Raw genomic sequence first — 14,952 nt, forward strand, 5'->3', positions numbered from 1 at the left:
ATCTTGAAATTTTTCAGAAAATTTCCAAAACCTACTTTTTAAAGGACCAGTTCAGGTCTGAAGTCACTTTGTGAGGCTTACATAATAGAAACCACCCATTTTAGAAACTACACCCCTCGAGGTATTCAAAATAGATTTTACAAATGTTAACCCTTTAGGTGTTCCACAAGAATTAATGGAGATGAAATTTCAGAATTTCACTTTTTTGGCAGATTTTCCATTTTAAATCATTTTTTTTCCCGCTAACAAAGCAAAGGTTAACAGCCAAACAAAACTATTTTATTGCCCCGATTCTATAGTTTACAGAAACACCCCATATGTGGTCGTAAACTGCTGTACGGGCACACAGCAGGGTGCAGAAAGAAAGGAACGCCATATGGTTTTTAAGGGCAGATTTCACTTGGATAATTTTTACTTGCCATGTGACATTTTAAAGGGATTCTGTCACCTCGTTTTAGCCTATAGAGCTGCAGACATGCACGGCTAGATCGCCACTAGCATGTCCACAATACACTTGTCCCATAGCTCTGTGTGGTTTGTGTTCAATTTTTTTTTATAGATATGTAAATGAGCCTGGTAAGAAGCTGTACTAACAGTTCTGGAGCCCAGCACGCCTGCGTCCTCCGAATCTCCTCCTTGCTCACAGATCGCCGTAATATCTCGATGCACGAGCTCGTGCAGTGCCGGCATAGTGTTCCTTCCCTGTGCTGGCATCAGCCTCAGGGAAGGAACAGCGTGTGAGAGCGAGCTCACACATCGCAAAATTACGGCGATACAACTTTGTGAGCAAGGAGGAGATTCGGAGAACGCAGGCGGTGCTGGGCTCCAAGAAGATTAGTACAGCCCCTTGGGCTTACCAGGCTCATTTACATATCTATAAAATCATTTTTTAAACACAATAAAACCACACAGATATGGGACAAGTATATTGCGGACATTCTAGTGGTGATCTAGCCGTGCATGTCCGCAGTTCTATAGGCTAAAATGGGGTGGCAGAATCTCTTGAAGACCCCCTGATGCACCCCTAGAGTAGAAACGATAAAAAAGTGACCCCATTTTGGAAACTACGGGATAAGGTGGCAGTTTTGTTGGTACTATTTTAGGGTACAGATGATTACACTGTATTACACTTTTTGTAAGGCAAGGTAAAAAAAAAAAAATAGCTGTTTTGTCACTGATTTTAGGTTTTGTTATTTACAATGTTCATCTGACAGGTTAGATCATTAGCTATTTTTATAGAGCAGGTTGTTACGGACATGACAATACCAAATATTGGTAGTTTGTTTCAGTTTTACATAAAGTATTTTTGCAAAAATTTTTTTTTTTTGTGTCTCCATATTCTGAAAGCCATAGTTTTATTTTTTGGGGCGACTGTCTTATGTTGGGGCTCATTTTTTTCAGTATGAGATGACTGATTGGTACAATTTTGGGTGGCATATGACTTTTTGATCGCTTGCCATTACACTTTTTGTGATGTAAGGTGACAAAAAGAAATAGCTTTTTTGACACTTTTTACGGTGTTCACCTGAGGGGTTAGGTCATGTGGTATTTTTTTTATAGAGCAGGTTGTTACGGACGCGCCGATACCCAATATGTCTTATTACATTTAACACAATAAAAGCATTTTTGAAACAAATAAAAAAATAAAAATGTTTTAGTGTCTCCATAGTTTATTTTTTGGGCGATTGTCCTATGTAGGGGCTCATTTTTTGCAGGATGAGGTGACCGTTAGATTGGTACTATTTTGGGGGGGCATACGCCTTTTTGATCGCTTGGTGTTGCACTTTTAGTGATGTAAGGTGACTTGACAGTTTTTATTTTTTATGGTGTCTATCGGACGGGGTGGATCATGTGATATATTTATAGAGCCGGTCGTTACGGACGCGGCGATACCCAATATGTTCGTTTTTGCTTCCTTTTCTATTTTTTATTATAACATCAAGGGAAAGGGGCGTTTTTTTTACTTGAAACTTTTTTTTATTATTATTTTTTTTATTTCTGTCTAACTCTGGGACTTCAACTTTTGGGGGTCTGATCCCCTTTGCAATGTATTACAATACATCTGTATTGTAATGCATTGCTGGTTAGTGTATGACAATCATACACTAACAGGTTGCCTAGGAGACCCAGCCTGAAGCTGGATCTCCTCAGCACCCATAGAAGGCAGGTCCGGATGCCGTGCAAGGCATTGGGCAGCCTCTGCACGGCATCGGGCTGCCTTCTGACACAGAGTCCCCACCACAGCAGCAAAGGGACTCTATGCACTTCTTCACCCACCAGAAATAACTTCTGTGTCGCGGTCAGCGTGGACCGCGGCATAGAAGGGGTTAATTCGCCTGCATCTCTGTAAACAGCAATGTCGGCGGATATGGCAGGGGACTGCCGGACCCCTGCAATGATCGGGCGCGCAGTGCTCTGGTGCCCACCCGATCAGCCGCCGTGCATGTACGGCTGAATGCATTCTGGCAATGCATCCCACGCCGTACATGCACAGCGTTTTGCATTAAGGGGATAATACTGAAAAAAAGCTAAATGTATTTTTTTCACATCACCATATTCTGATCCCCAAAATGGTTTCTAATTATGTCTATTGAGCTGAGTAGGAGCTCATTTTTTGCGGGACAATCTTTTTTATTGATAACATTTTGGAGTGTGATTTTTTTTGATCACATTTAATTCAGTTTTTTGGGGTAAGTGAACGATTATAGCTAGCCATGCCCATTTCCCACCCATATTTCAAAACTGAATATTTTTGCACAAATAAATCAAAAGCACCACTGAACCTTTTTGAAGCCAGAATTCTGGAGTGAATGCATGGTGAACCAGAGCCTGTGGCTTTAATAAGTGGAAAACACTTATACACGTAATTGAAAGAAAGTATGAATTAATACACAGAAAATATAAACCATATTTTTCACCCTATAAGACGTACTTTTGAATATTAACACTCCATAAGCTGGCTCTATACTCTGCTCAGACGCCGGGTCACAGCACAGAGCGGCAGTTCAAATGCTAGATCTCAGAAGTGGCAGCCGAAAGAGGAGGAGAGCCGATTATTTTTTTTTTCCTGGTGTGAGGTCCGATTAACATTGGTGGTCTGATCCGAGGTCTGATGCAAAATATTCTCCCCATCTTTAAAACCTAGGTGTGTATTTTAGGATTAAAAATATGGTATGTAGGCACTGGAAATCGTTAATTTCTAACGATAATTTGTTTTCCCTTAGTCCTAACAGCAGCACAGGTTAACTACCCCCCGTGGACTGGTAGGACCGTGGGAATTTTAATGAGCCCAAGAACCAATAATAAAGATTTACACCCCTACAAAAAGAGGGGACACCCCCCAGCCCATTGTGTCTATAGCAAGAAAAACCTTACTAGGGTGGGATATTTGTGTGCTGCTGTTAGGACTAAGGGAAAACAAATTATCGTTAGAAATTAACGATTCCCTTACGTCCTACCAGCAGCACAGATGGGGAGATAGCAAGAAGAACCCCTAGGGAGGGCATTCATGCCTAGCAGAGCTAAGAATAGTCTGCCCAAAGGCCTAAAACGCAGCTACCCTGGCGTCTAGTCTGTAGTGGGAGATGAAAGTGGATTCAGAGCTCCAGGAGGCAGCTTTACAAATCATCTCCAGAGGAAGGAGGCTTCTTTCAGCGAAAGAAGTGGAAATGACCCTAGTTGAATGGGCCTTCACAAACTCTGAAGGATCTAAAGCCTGGGAGACCAAAGATTCTCTGATGGCCTCCTTAATCCAGCGACCAATCGACGCCTTTAGACTTACCGGCAAACAGGGTAAAGAGATTCTCATCTATCCTGAACTCATTGGATCAATCCAGATAGATCTGGAGGCACCTCGAGATATCCAACGGATGCTTGACAGGATCCCTGGAGGAGGTAGAAGGAGAAAGTAAAACTGGTAAAGAAATCACCTGATTGATGTTGTGAAATGAAGGGACCTTAGGCCTGAAATATGGAAGGAATCTCAGGAGAACCCGGTCTTGAAGAAAAATAGTATAGGGTTCTAAGGCCGAGAAGGCTTGAAGTTCTGAGATTCTCTTGGCCGAAGATACTGCCAGTAGGAAGACTAACTTCAGAGTCATGAACTTGAAATCCACCTCCTCCAAAGGCTCGAAGTGGGGAGATGCTAGACCCTTGAGCACGACTGACAAGTCCCACTGAGGGATGGGCTTCAGTACTGTAGGCTTCATCCTTTCGGCTGCTTTAAGGAAGCGTTTGACGAGTGGGTCCCGAGAATAGGGTCTGTTGAGACAGGCCGAGATGGCAGAAATCTGGACCCTCAGCGTAGATGGAGCAAGGCCTCTGTCTAGGCCATCCTGTAGAAATTGAAGAATCGCAGAGAGGGGCGGATCTGCAGACGCCACCTGCTTAGAAGCACACCATGACGAAAAAAAAATCTTCATAATTCTGGAGTAGGCTTTCCTAGTAGATTCTGCTCTTGAATGTGATAACGTTCTCAGGACAGACTCTGAAAGCCCTTCTATTCTGCGAAGGGACTGGTCAACCTCCAGGCTGTCAGGTTAAACCTGTGCAGATCTGGACAGAGGTGAGTGTTCCATGACACCAGGGTCTGTCGTGGGGGGAGCCTCCAATAATGTCCCCGACTCATGTGAATGAGCTGGGTAAACCAGGATCTCTTAGGCAAAAACGGTATGATGGCAATCACCGTGGCCTGATCCTGACGGATTTTCATCAATACCCTCGGTATCATGGAAAAAGGAGGGAAGATGTAAGCCAGCCTGAACCTCCATGGTATCGACAGAGCATCTATCGCCAGGGGGTTGTCCTCCCTGTAAAGGGAGCAGAACCTCTCCACCTTGGCATTGAACCTTGTTGCCATGAGGTCTACTTCTGGCAACCCCCACCTGAGGATTATCTGCCTGAAAATCTCCGGATGCAGGGACCATTCCATTGTCGGCAGACCGCGACTCAGACGATCCGCAATTAGGTTGCAGGAACCACGGATGTGGATGGCATACAGGTGGGAAAGGTTCAACTCTGCCCACCGAAGAATTACCCCGATCTCTGAAAGGAGGGGTAGAGATCTTGTGCCTCCCTGCTTGTTGATGTACAGGTCCACAGTCATGTTGTCTGACTGCACTCTCACCACCCTGCCCCGAATTCGGGGGGCAAAGTGAAGGAGGGCTAGCCGGATGGCCCGAATCTCAGATATTGGAAGAAAGTAGCCGCTCCTGAGGAAACCAAGTCCCTTGGACAGGGGAATCGTCTAGGTGAGCGCCCCAGCCTACTTGGGACGCATCCGTAGTCTATGACCTAGAATGGCTGGGTTATAGACTCTCAGGGAGGTTCGAGTTTGACAAGAGACAGGGAGCACAGGGAGTTTAGCCCGGCGGGGCTGCCATCGCACTTGGCAAGGACCTCCGACTGAAGGGGGCGGAGGTGCCACAAAGCCCAAGGGACTGCATCCGCAGCTGCTGACATGAGCCCCAACATCTTCATGAGAGTCCTGATAGAGACTCGACAAGGAATAAATAGGAACCTTGCCAGGTCCCGAATCAATCAGAGTCCTTCTTTCTGGAGTCAACTGGAGTGACATCCCAACTGAGTCTACTATGAAGCCTAGATAGGTTACTGAAGTCGACGGGCTCACATTCGACTTCTGCCAGTTGATGATCCACCCTAGGCGGAGCAGAAAAGAGATCGCTACACGAAGATGGCAGGAAAGAACTGGAACCGAGGAGGCTATTAAGAGCCAATCGTCCAGATAAGGAATTACAGTCAGTCCTTGAAGCCTCAAAGCTGCCACCACCGAAACCACCACCTTGGTGAAGGTGATCAGAGCAGAGGAAATCCCAAAGGGTAAGGCATGGATGGATGGGGATGTTTAGATAGGCATCCTTGAGGTCCAGGTTAGCCATCACGTCCCTGGGGTTGAGGACGTGGATGACTGACTTGATAGTTTCCATACACAACTTAACCTTCCTTATAAATCGATTGAAAAATCTCAAATCGATAATCATCCGGAGGTTTCCGGATTTCTTGGGAACTAGAAAAACCGGAGAATAGATCCCTAAGCCCCGTTCTCCTGCCGGAATATTCTTCAGAGCGCCCTTGAGGATATAGTCCTGAATATGGGCCTCCAAGACTGCCTGTTTGGCAGGCAGGAGGCGCTGATTGACAATAAATCTGTCCGGAGAAGGCGACTTGGTTTATTAAGTAGCCCTCGGAAATGACTTTTAGGACCCAAGGGTCCGGAATCTCCTGAGCCCAGACATCCTTGAACTGGGCGAGACGCCCCCCGACGGGCACCAGGGGACAAGGAATGGGAAAATTTTCGGGAAGGATGGCAGGAGTAACGGGGGTTAACAGAGAGCCTGCGAGAGGCCCATAGTCAGGAGGGCTTAGCCTCCTTAGCTCCTCTGCGAGGGCACTTCGAAAATTTTCGCTGCGCCCCCCAGTCTCTACGTGACCTAGACTGTTGGCCGGATCTACCGCCACGCTCCTGTCTGGGCCGACCCCGAAAGGGCTGCTGGGGAAGACTCTTCCCCTTTTTGTTAGAGAGATCTTCCATAATTTTATCCAGTTGAGCGCCGAACAGGCGGTCAGGCTCAAAAGGCAAACCACATGGATTGTATTTGGACGCATTATCCGCGACCCATGGCTTAAGCCATAAGGGCCTGCGGGCTGCGGAAACGAAGGCCATCGACTTGGCTGACAGCTTCAGCTGCAACTGTGCAGTATCGCACAGAAAGTCCGTGGCTAAATTAACGGTCTTAAACGCGGCCAGGATATCGTCCCGGGACACACTCTGGTCCACATCCGTCTGTATCTGGTTGAGACGGGAGCGCAGGAAAGAAGAGACTTCCGTAGACGCAATAGCGGTAGAGGCAGAGGCTGCAGCAGCCTAATAACCTCGCCTCAGAGTGCACTCTGCCCTCCTGTCAAGGGGGTCTTGCAGACTAGACCCATCGTCTACTGGCACCAGAGTGCGTCTGGACAGTTTGGCAATAGCCATGTCCACCTTGGGAATGGAACCCCACGATTCCACCAAGGAGTTTGCCATGGGAAACATGGTCCTGAATTTTTTTTGTCAGGACATGGCCGTTTTCAGGCTTCTTCCATTCCATTCTCATAACGGAAAAGAGGGTCTCATCCGCCTTAAAGACACGCTGTGCCCGACCGGCGGGAACGGAGGACTCCCCGGTGTCAACATAATGGTCCGACCTGATGGACTTTAGCAATTTCTGGGTCTTTTCTGGTGGGAAAAAACAGGAAGTTAGCTCTTCTTAGTCCGAAGAGGTGGAGCCTAGAGAAATTGCAGCGAGCCTCTCCACGGGCGCAGAGGTCTCCATAGGGGCTTGAGTAGAGGTAGGAAGCCTCTCGTCCAGCAGGTTGATTACGCCCTTGATGGATTCATCCACATATCCCTTGACCGACGCATATATCTCTTGCATGGTGGGTTCCGTAGCAGACTGTGATCTACGGCACGCCTCGCACCTTGAGTAGGGAAAATTGTCATCCAGCAGTGTACTGCAATCAAAGCAGGACAAGTGCTTCCTCTTTGAGGCAGCTTTACGGGTCTCAGGGTCCTTAGGGGAAGCCATCGCTGAAAAAAAAGAAAGAATTAATTCTGAACAAATTGAAACCATCAGTTGAAGCATAAGCAGAGGCCCACCAAAGTAGCATAGTAGCAAGACCGCAACAAATAACTGCACAAATAGAGAAAGTACCAAGTACTAATGGGCTCTGGGAGCTAGCTCAGAAAGCGTGTGCTGCCAGAGAAAGAATGAGAGACAGAAGGAGCTTTAAATAGGGAGGGCACCGCCCACAGGGCGGAGCTCCCACCCCCAGGTGGATCAAATCGTAAGATTGAATTTTTCCACTAAAAAAAACCTAAGTTAAGGCTGAGAAATACTTTTCTCTCTCTCCCTCGAGAACCAGAAGCAACACCGGGAAAAGACCGACGTCACTTCAGACGCCCATCGGAGACGCGGTGAAACGCCGGGCGACAAAGAGGAGAGGGGAGGTAAGCAGGACAAAACAACCCCCACAAGAGGGGTAAAATAAAATAAAAAAATACAGCAGAAATTGGAGGTGGATTTTGGAAAAAAAACGTCAGCACAAAAGATAAATACTTCCCCTAAAACTGAGGGGTACCGCCAGTCCACCTGTCCGGAGGACAGAAAAGAACACAATGGGCTGGGGGGTGTCCCCTCCTTTTGTAGGGGTGTAAATCTTTATTATTGGTTCTTGGGCTCATTAAAATCCCGCCGGTCCTACCAGTCCACGGGGGGTAGTTAACCCCATCTGTGCTGCTGGTAGGACGTAAGGGAATGGAGAATCATGCGCAAGTCTAAATAGGAATAAAAACAAACTGTAAAGTGTAGCTGCTACCCCTGTTTCCCCGAAAATAAGACTGTCTTATATTAATTTTTGCTCCCAAAGAATCGCTAGGTCTTATTTTTCCATGAAGAAAAATATGGTACACATTTATTGTTGAACAAAAAAAAAAGGAAATCAGGGTGGGGAGGGGGATCACTTAAAATGACACAGGGGGATCAGAAGGGGGAATCAAAATGGTACAGGAGAATCAGAGGTGGGGGATTACTATAGCATTTTAGTACCCCCTTCTGATCCTCCTGTGTCATTTTGATTCCCCCCTCTGATCCCCCTGTGCCATTTTAAATTATCCCCCTCCCCACCCTGATACCCCTGTGTCATTTTGATTCCCCTGTGTCATTTTGATTCCCCCCTCTGATCACCCTGTGTCATTTTAATTACCGTTTTTAGTCTCCCTCCCCCATCTTCACCAGACATCCCCTACCTTCCATCAGATATTCCCCCCCTACCTGTCACCCCATCCCCTGTGTGTCCGTGCCAGGTAAGTTGTGAGACTCCATCAGGGCAGAGCGAGCTGCGAGCGGAAGAAGGCGGCAGCTTGTCCTGGCGGCGGCTGCGGCCAATCAGTGAGCTCCTTACATTCTGGGGTGGCTTGCTTTATAATCGGGGAGGCATTATGTCCGGCCGATGCTTTATAATCGGGGAGGCCTTATTTTCGGGGGATGCTTTATTATCAGGGAGGCCTTATTTTCGGGGGGATGCCTTATATTACAGCGATAGGCAAAACTAGAGGTAGGTCTTATTTTTGGGGGACGTCTTATTTTCAGGGAAACGGGGTATATTCAGTGCTCAGGGTTGTCCGTGAATAACTTCACAGGAGCCTGCCTGCTCTATGGAAAGATTTATACTTGCCTGCAGCTCTCCTGTGTGTCCATCTTCCAGTCTGCAGCTTGCTTACTTTCTCTCCTGCATAAGCATGCCCATCTGCTCTGCTGCAGCCAATGACTAGAGTCCACAAGAGATCTTAACTGAAGCCACTTATTGGTTGCAGTGAAGCAGATCATGTCCCAGCTGGAGACTAATAAAAGAAGCAGTGGACCAAAAAGGAGACACAGGAGAAGGCATGCAGGACCAGATCAACGGGATTAGGCAATTACGATTTTTCTCATAGAGGCAGGCTTTGTTGAAAAATTACGTATTCCTGAACAAAACCTTTAATGCAGTCTTCCTGTACTATCTAGCAGTCGAGATCACTGCAGTAATGTCCACCAATGAACTTCCTCCTCTGGTCTTCACTAGAGAACACGCGCAGCACAGGTTCAGGCATTGTAACTAAGCTTGAGCAAATTGAGCTTTAGATCATAGACCCGAAGTCAGTTCGTTCCATACAGCATTAAAATGTATTGGCTACGTGTCATGAAAGACTTCACCGAATTAGTGTGGCATTCCCATCTGCATATTGAAAAACATTTTAAATTAGGAATTTGAATTGGGTGTTGGCACTGAAGCTGGGTTGCAGACCTCCGCTGATGCCCATTATAGTTAATAGGCCATTCCTAGATATGATCCTTCCTGACAATTGTGCTGTATAAGTGTGTCACTATGGATGGAACAATTTCAAAACACGATATTCAGAGAGTGATAGTGACAAATAGTAAGGGAGTTATCCCCATTCAACAACATATGGGATAGGGTTACAGGTTGTTACCTATATACTGGAGGCCTTGTGGCCTCCAGCATATAGGAAGTACAACAAAGACCCTCAAGGAAAGTCTAAATCACCAACAAAAACAAAGTTAAACACAGATAGTGTATCAAGACATTTTAAAAGACTACCAATTTTGGTCTCAATGAGTCACTGGAGTATATTAGCCATAAGATGGACCTTTGCTTTATTTTTTATTTTTTTATTAGTATTTGTAATCCAACTCATTTTTATTGCTTTAGGCTTATTGGGCTCTACTGACCCACATTGTATATTGTATCGGCACTAGTATTATGTGCAATTTTTAGATTTAATTCTGTTTGGACTGGACTTCTACACGTTAGTCCATACTACTTGGATTTTATAATATAGGTTTACATATACACCTAATATTTTGATATCAGGACTTCACAAGCATACTTTTATATATTTTTAGATCTCGATTGTATATGGTTTTTGTACCCCATACCATCGGTTTTCAAAGTATCAGTTGCCAATGATAGATTTATTCATTTATTTATACTTTAATTTGTGGTGTATTCCAGGGTTAATCACACTTGACAGTCCATTAACTCACTAGAATTCATTTTTTTCCCCGGCTCCCTCTGTTTTTTCAACTTCGGACCAATAATTGATGTTCACCGGATTTCTGGCTGTTGCGCCCCACAATTGAATGCATATGTTTCACTGATTTGTGTTCTAGGGTGAAACACTTGATAGTTTAAAAGCCAATGGAAATTAGTTGAAGCTTTGCTTTACCAATTCCTTTTTGTTCAATTTTTTTGGGCCAAAAATAGTTGTCAACTTGTACTGGACTTCTGGCGGAAAGCATATGCAACATGTGGTCCTTTGGATATGCCGATCGTACACATGCAGTCAATTTTCCTCTACCACTTTGGAGGAAATTATGTAAGAAAAATCAGGCCTGGTGGTGTCCCTTCTCTACTTAAAATAAATAAATGTGGTGTTTGTGTTACTTTCATTATGTTTACTTCTCATGAAGGAGACAAGTGTTCGCTCTGTAATAAAGGAGTTTGGGGAAGTCCATCTGCTGCTTGTGGGACCATTAATTTGGCAACCCTAGGATATGGCATAGGTATTGAGCTACCCAGTTAGTCCCCAAAAAAAAAAAAAAAACTACCACAAGAGGACATAGTTTTAAATTAGAGGGGCAAAGGTTTAAAAGTAATATAAGGAAGTATTACTTTACTGAGAGAGTAGTGGATGCATGGAATAGCCTTCCTGCAGAAGTGGTAGCTGCAAATACAGTGAAGGGGTTTAAGCATGCATGGGATAGGCACAAGGCCATCCTTCATATAAGATAGGGCTGGGGGCTATCCATAGTATTCAGTATATTGGGCAGACTAGATGGGCCAAATGGTTCTTATCTGCCGACACATTCTATGTTTCTATGTTTCTATGTAGTGGTACTACATAATTGGTATATCTGCTATTAAAAATTTTGTATGTAGCGTCTATGCAACTTTTATTCTTTCCCACCTTCATTCACCTCTATGGGACTGCTGGAAACAGCTGAGCCAACACCAAAAAACCCATATAAATGAATGTAGGGCGGCCGCATTCTCACAAAGTGCTCTTTCACTTTCGGGGGGGGGGGGGGGGGTTTAGAGGGGCCTTTCTGGACAACTGCAACTGACATTGGTGGCATATGTTGGAGGTGAGACAACTCCTTTCAGTGCACCGAGGGCAGGCAGAGGAAACAGATGCACATAGTGGCTTGGGCCCATTATCTGTGCACACAACGGCTCATTTGCATTAAGTACTTTTTCCAGTAGTAACAGAACACTGTGGGAAAGATTACATTCAGTTGAGTTAGCCCTACAAGCCATTGTTCCTAGTTTAACAAGGAACTTCCCTGTGACAGATTCTGTTTAAGTATACCCACTAAGGGTCACAAATGAAATGTGGGTGCTCTATGGTTACTTGTACATTTGGCAGTTTGGGGGGGTATTCTAGTAACACAAGTGGAAACTTAATAGTAATTAAACTTTTAACATGCTCTCCGTAATAAAAAACTTTCTAATATAGTTAATGAATTTTCTATTTTACTATACTTTTTCCTACCTAAAGCGCACCATTCACTGTACCCTTAAAACTATGTTCTCTGTACATCACTGTACACTCAGCGGAGTACAGAACACACTATCAATGGGGCCGCAGTAGTGCTGCGAGTATGGGCAGGATCGCACATTGCAGTTCCTGCCCGTGCTCCTTGGACTATTACTATCGCTTGGCAAAGCACATGGGTACTCTGTACCCATGTACTATGCCAGGATTAGCTAAGCGGGCTCCTGCTTTTGCCTGCTCTGCTAAGAGAACTGCATGTCCGCTTTTGCAATGTGCACGTACTCACAGCACTGCTGCGGCCCCATTGATAAAATGTGTACTCTGTACTGCGCTGAGCCTTCAGTGGTGTACAGAGAACAGGAGTTCTAAGTGCACATTGAATGGTGCGCTTTAGGTAGGAAAAAGTGTAGTAAAAATAAAGTATAGAGATAGTTTTATTAGGGAGAACATATTAAAAGTTTAGATAAAGGTTTAGTTACTCTTTAAGAGCAACTTTAGCGAAAATCAGCAATTTCTTTAGATGAACCTTAGCAACATAAAATTTCCATGGTTAGTAATAGCAGTCTGATAAATTATACATGATAAACTGTAGTGTTTACAGCAACAAACCAAAGAAAAATATACAAATAGAAAAGATTCAGTTTAAAGTACTATAGAATGATTGATCAGTGTTTATCATTATTCTGTTACTAATACTGCTAACCTTGCAAGGGCAGCATGTAATTCTTCTTCCTTTTTAGCTAGCTGTATTTTTAATTCAGCGATTTGTGCTTGCAGCTCTGCAATTTGATCATGTAAGTCTGTGGAGTCTCCCTCTAACTTGCGACGCGTCTTCTCTAACTCCTGCCGCTGTTTCTCCTCACGGCGCAGACGCTCTGAAAGCACATATAACCAAAGTAGGTGAGCAGCAACAGGAGAGAAAAACTGTTAAAGGAATCCATTAAATTTATAATTTAAGATAGTGAGAGATGGTCTGTCACTTTCATTAAGGGCTGTATAAAGCTGATAGGCTACCATTAAAAATGCTTTTCTTCCCTACCGTAAAATTCATCAGTGCATTAAAGGGACAGTTTTTACCTTGGGTATAGCTGCTGCCACTAGAAGGCGAAACTAAAAGTGATAGCTCCCCCTACAGCTATAGGCCTCCTGCAAATACTGAGCTAAATCAGTTGGTACTAGAGCAGAAGAACAAACTGAAACTATGGAAAAATAACTGAACGAGACCTATGTAGGAACCATGAAATTGTAATAACTTGTTGTGTACTTTGACATGGAAATAATTACTGCTACTTGCAAAACCCAGACATGAGCCGAAGTGAAAGTGCACACCCTATAATATTTCATGTGTGACGGGATAACCAAATCACCTCCTTATACATTTGTATGATGGAAGCCCAGTCTGTGTCAAACCGCTCAAGAGTGACATGAGCTGTTCCCTGGGTCCTTGTCTTTGGATCAATAGGCCTCACCAATGTCTGGACAAATCTACGGAGCTTCAAGGCCAGGGACCCCAGATACCACTTCATTCATAAAGTAGGCGGAGCAGGCACATGACCTCCGTGAGTCACGGCCGCCCGGCCTGCCTGCTAGTGCTTACTACAGGAGCGTGACATGTACCGGTAAGTACAGTACACATGGGGAGCGCATCATTATTCAGCTTAGATATGATGATTAACACTACGTATAATACAGGACATACTGAGCTGCGGGGCAGAAGTACAGTGCCTGCATGGCCCCACCGCTCTCTCCGCCTACTACAGTCCCTCCTCACTAATACATCGCAGACTGCGATGTAAATTTCCAGCAATCGCCCCATAAGACGCGGGGGGAAGGGGGAAGTGCGTCTTATGGGGCAAAAAATACAGTACTCTTACCGGTAATTGGGTTTTCCAATAGCCTCCACAATGGCACTCCAGGAGGATGAAGTCTCCGTCTCCCAGGACAGGAAACAACGTAGAAGCACAAGTTTAAAAGGCGCCCTCCCCTTACCTGCTTCAGTTAATGAGATAGGACTCTTTGTAATGCAAGACCTCTATTGAAAATTATAACAGTACAATAACAATACATCCCAAAATTAACATGGGTAGTGAAATCCAGTGCTGTTGGAGGCTATTGGAAAACCGGTAAGAGTAATTTTTTCTTTTCCCTAGCTCCTCCACAACGGCACTCCAAGAGGATTTGCAGAGAAACAAAATTATTATGGTGGGACTATTGCAGACAATACTTTTCTGCCATATGATAAATCATGATTTAGAAGTACATCCAACTTGTAATGTTTAAAAAAGGTATTTAGATTTGCCCATGTAGATGCTCTACATATCTGCTCTACCGAGGCAGAGGCCTTTTCAGCCCATGAGGTTGAGACTGCTCCGTTATAATGCGCCTTTATCCCCTTAGGGGGGAGTAAAGTTCTTTTGATAACAACTCAATAGTGTTTCTTATCCATCTGGTGATGGTACTTTTGCTTGCCGCTGATCCTTTGTGTTGACCCAGATATTGCAGAAGGAGATGATCAGAGGGCCTGAATTCATTGGATACCTCCAGGTAAGTTAGTAGGCATCTTCTGACGTCCAAATTATGGTATTTTCTCTCCCGATCGGATGATGGATTTTCACAAAACGATGGGAGAGAGACTTCCTGCTGACGATTAAATCTAGAGGCAACCTTGGGAAGAAACACAGGTGTATGTTTAAAAATAATACTATCCTCTAATACAGTCAGGTAAGGAGCCCTACAGGAGAAGGCTTGAATTTCTCCTACCCTTCTAGCTGACGTAATTGCCAGTAAGAAGGTGGTTTTTAGAGTTAAGAGATTGAGAGAGATTTCATCTATCGGTTCAA

The 14,952-nt window shown here is 44.7% G+C and overlaps 1 protein-coding gene across 3 annotated transcripts in view; it reads right to left on the bottom strand.

Moving 5' to 3' along the window:
• MYH9 (myosin heavy chain 9) overlaps positions 1-14,952 on the bottom strand; it is a 428,796-nt gene that overhangs the window by 173,725 nt on the left and 240,119 nt on the right. For all 3 annotated transcript variants that reach the window (XM_040407416.1, XM_040407417.1, XM_040407418.1), the window contains one exon: positions 12,816-12,987. In XM_040407416.1, coding sequence (XP_040263350.1) covers positions 12,816-12,987 — 172 coding nt within the window. The remainder of the gene's footprint in view (positions 1-12,815; positions 12,988-14,952) is intronic.

The sequence above is a fragment of the Bufo bufo genome, chromosome 9, assembly GCF_905171765.1.
Source record: "Bufo bufo chromosome 9, aBufBuf1.1, whole genome shotgun sequence".
NCBI lineage: Eukaryota > Metazoa > Chordata > Amphibia > Anura > Bufonidae > Bufo > Bufo bufo.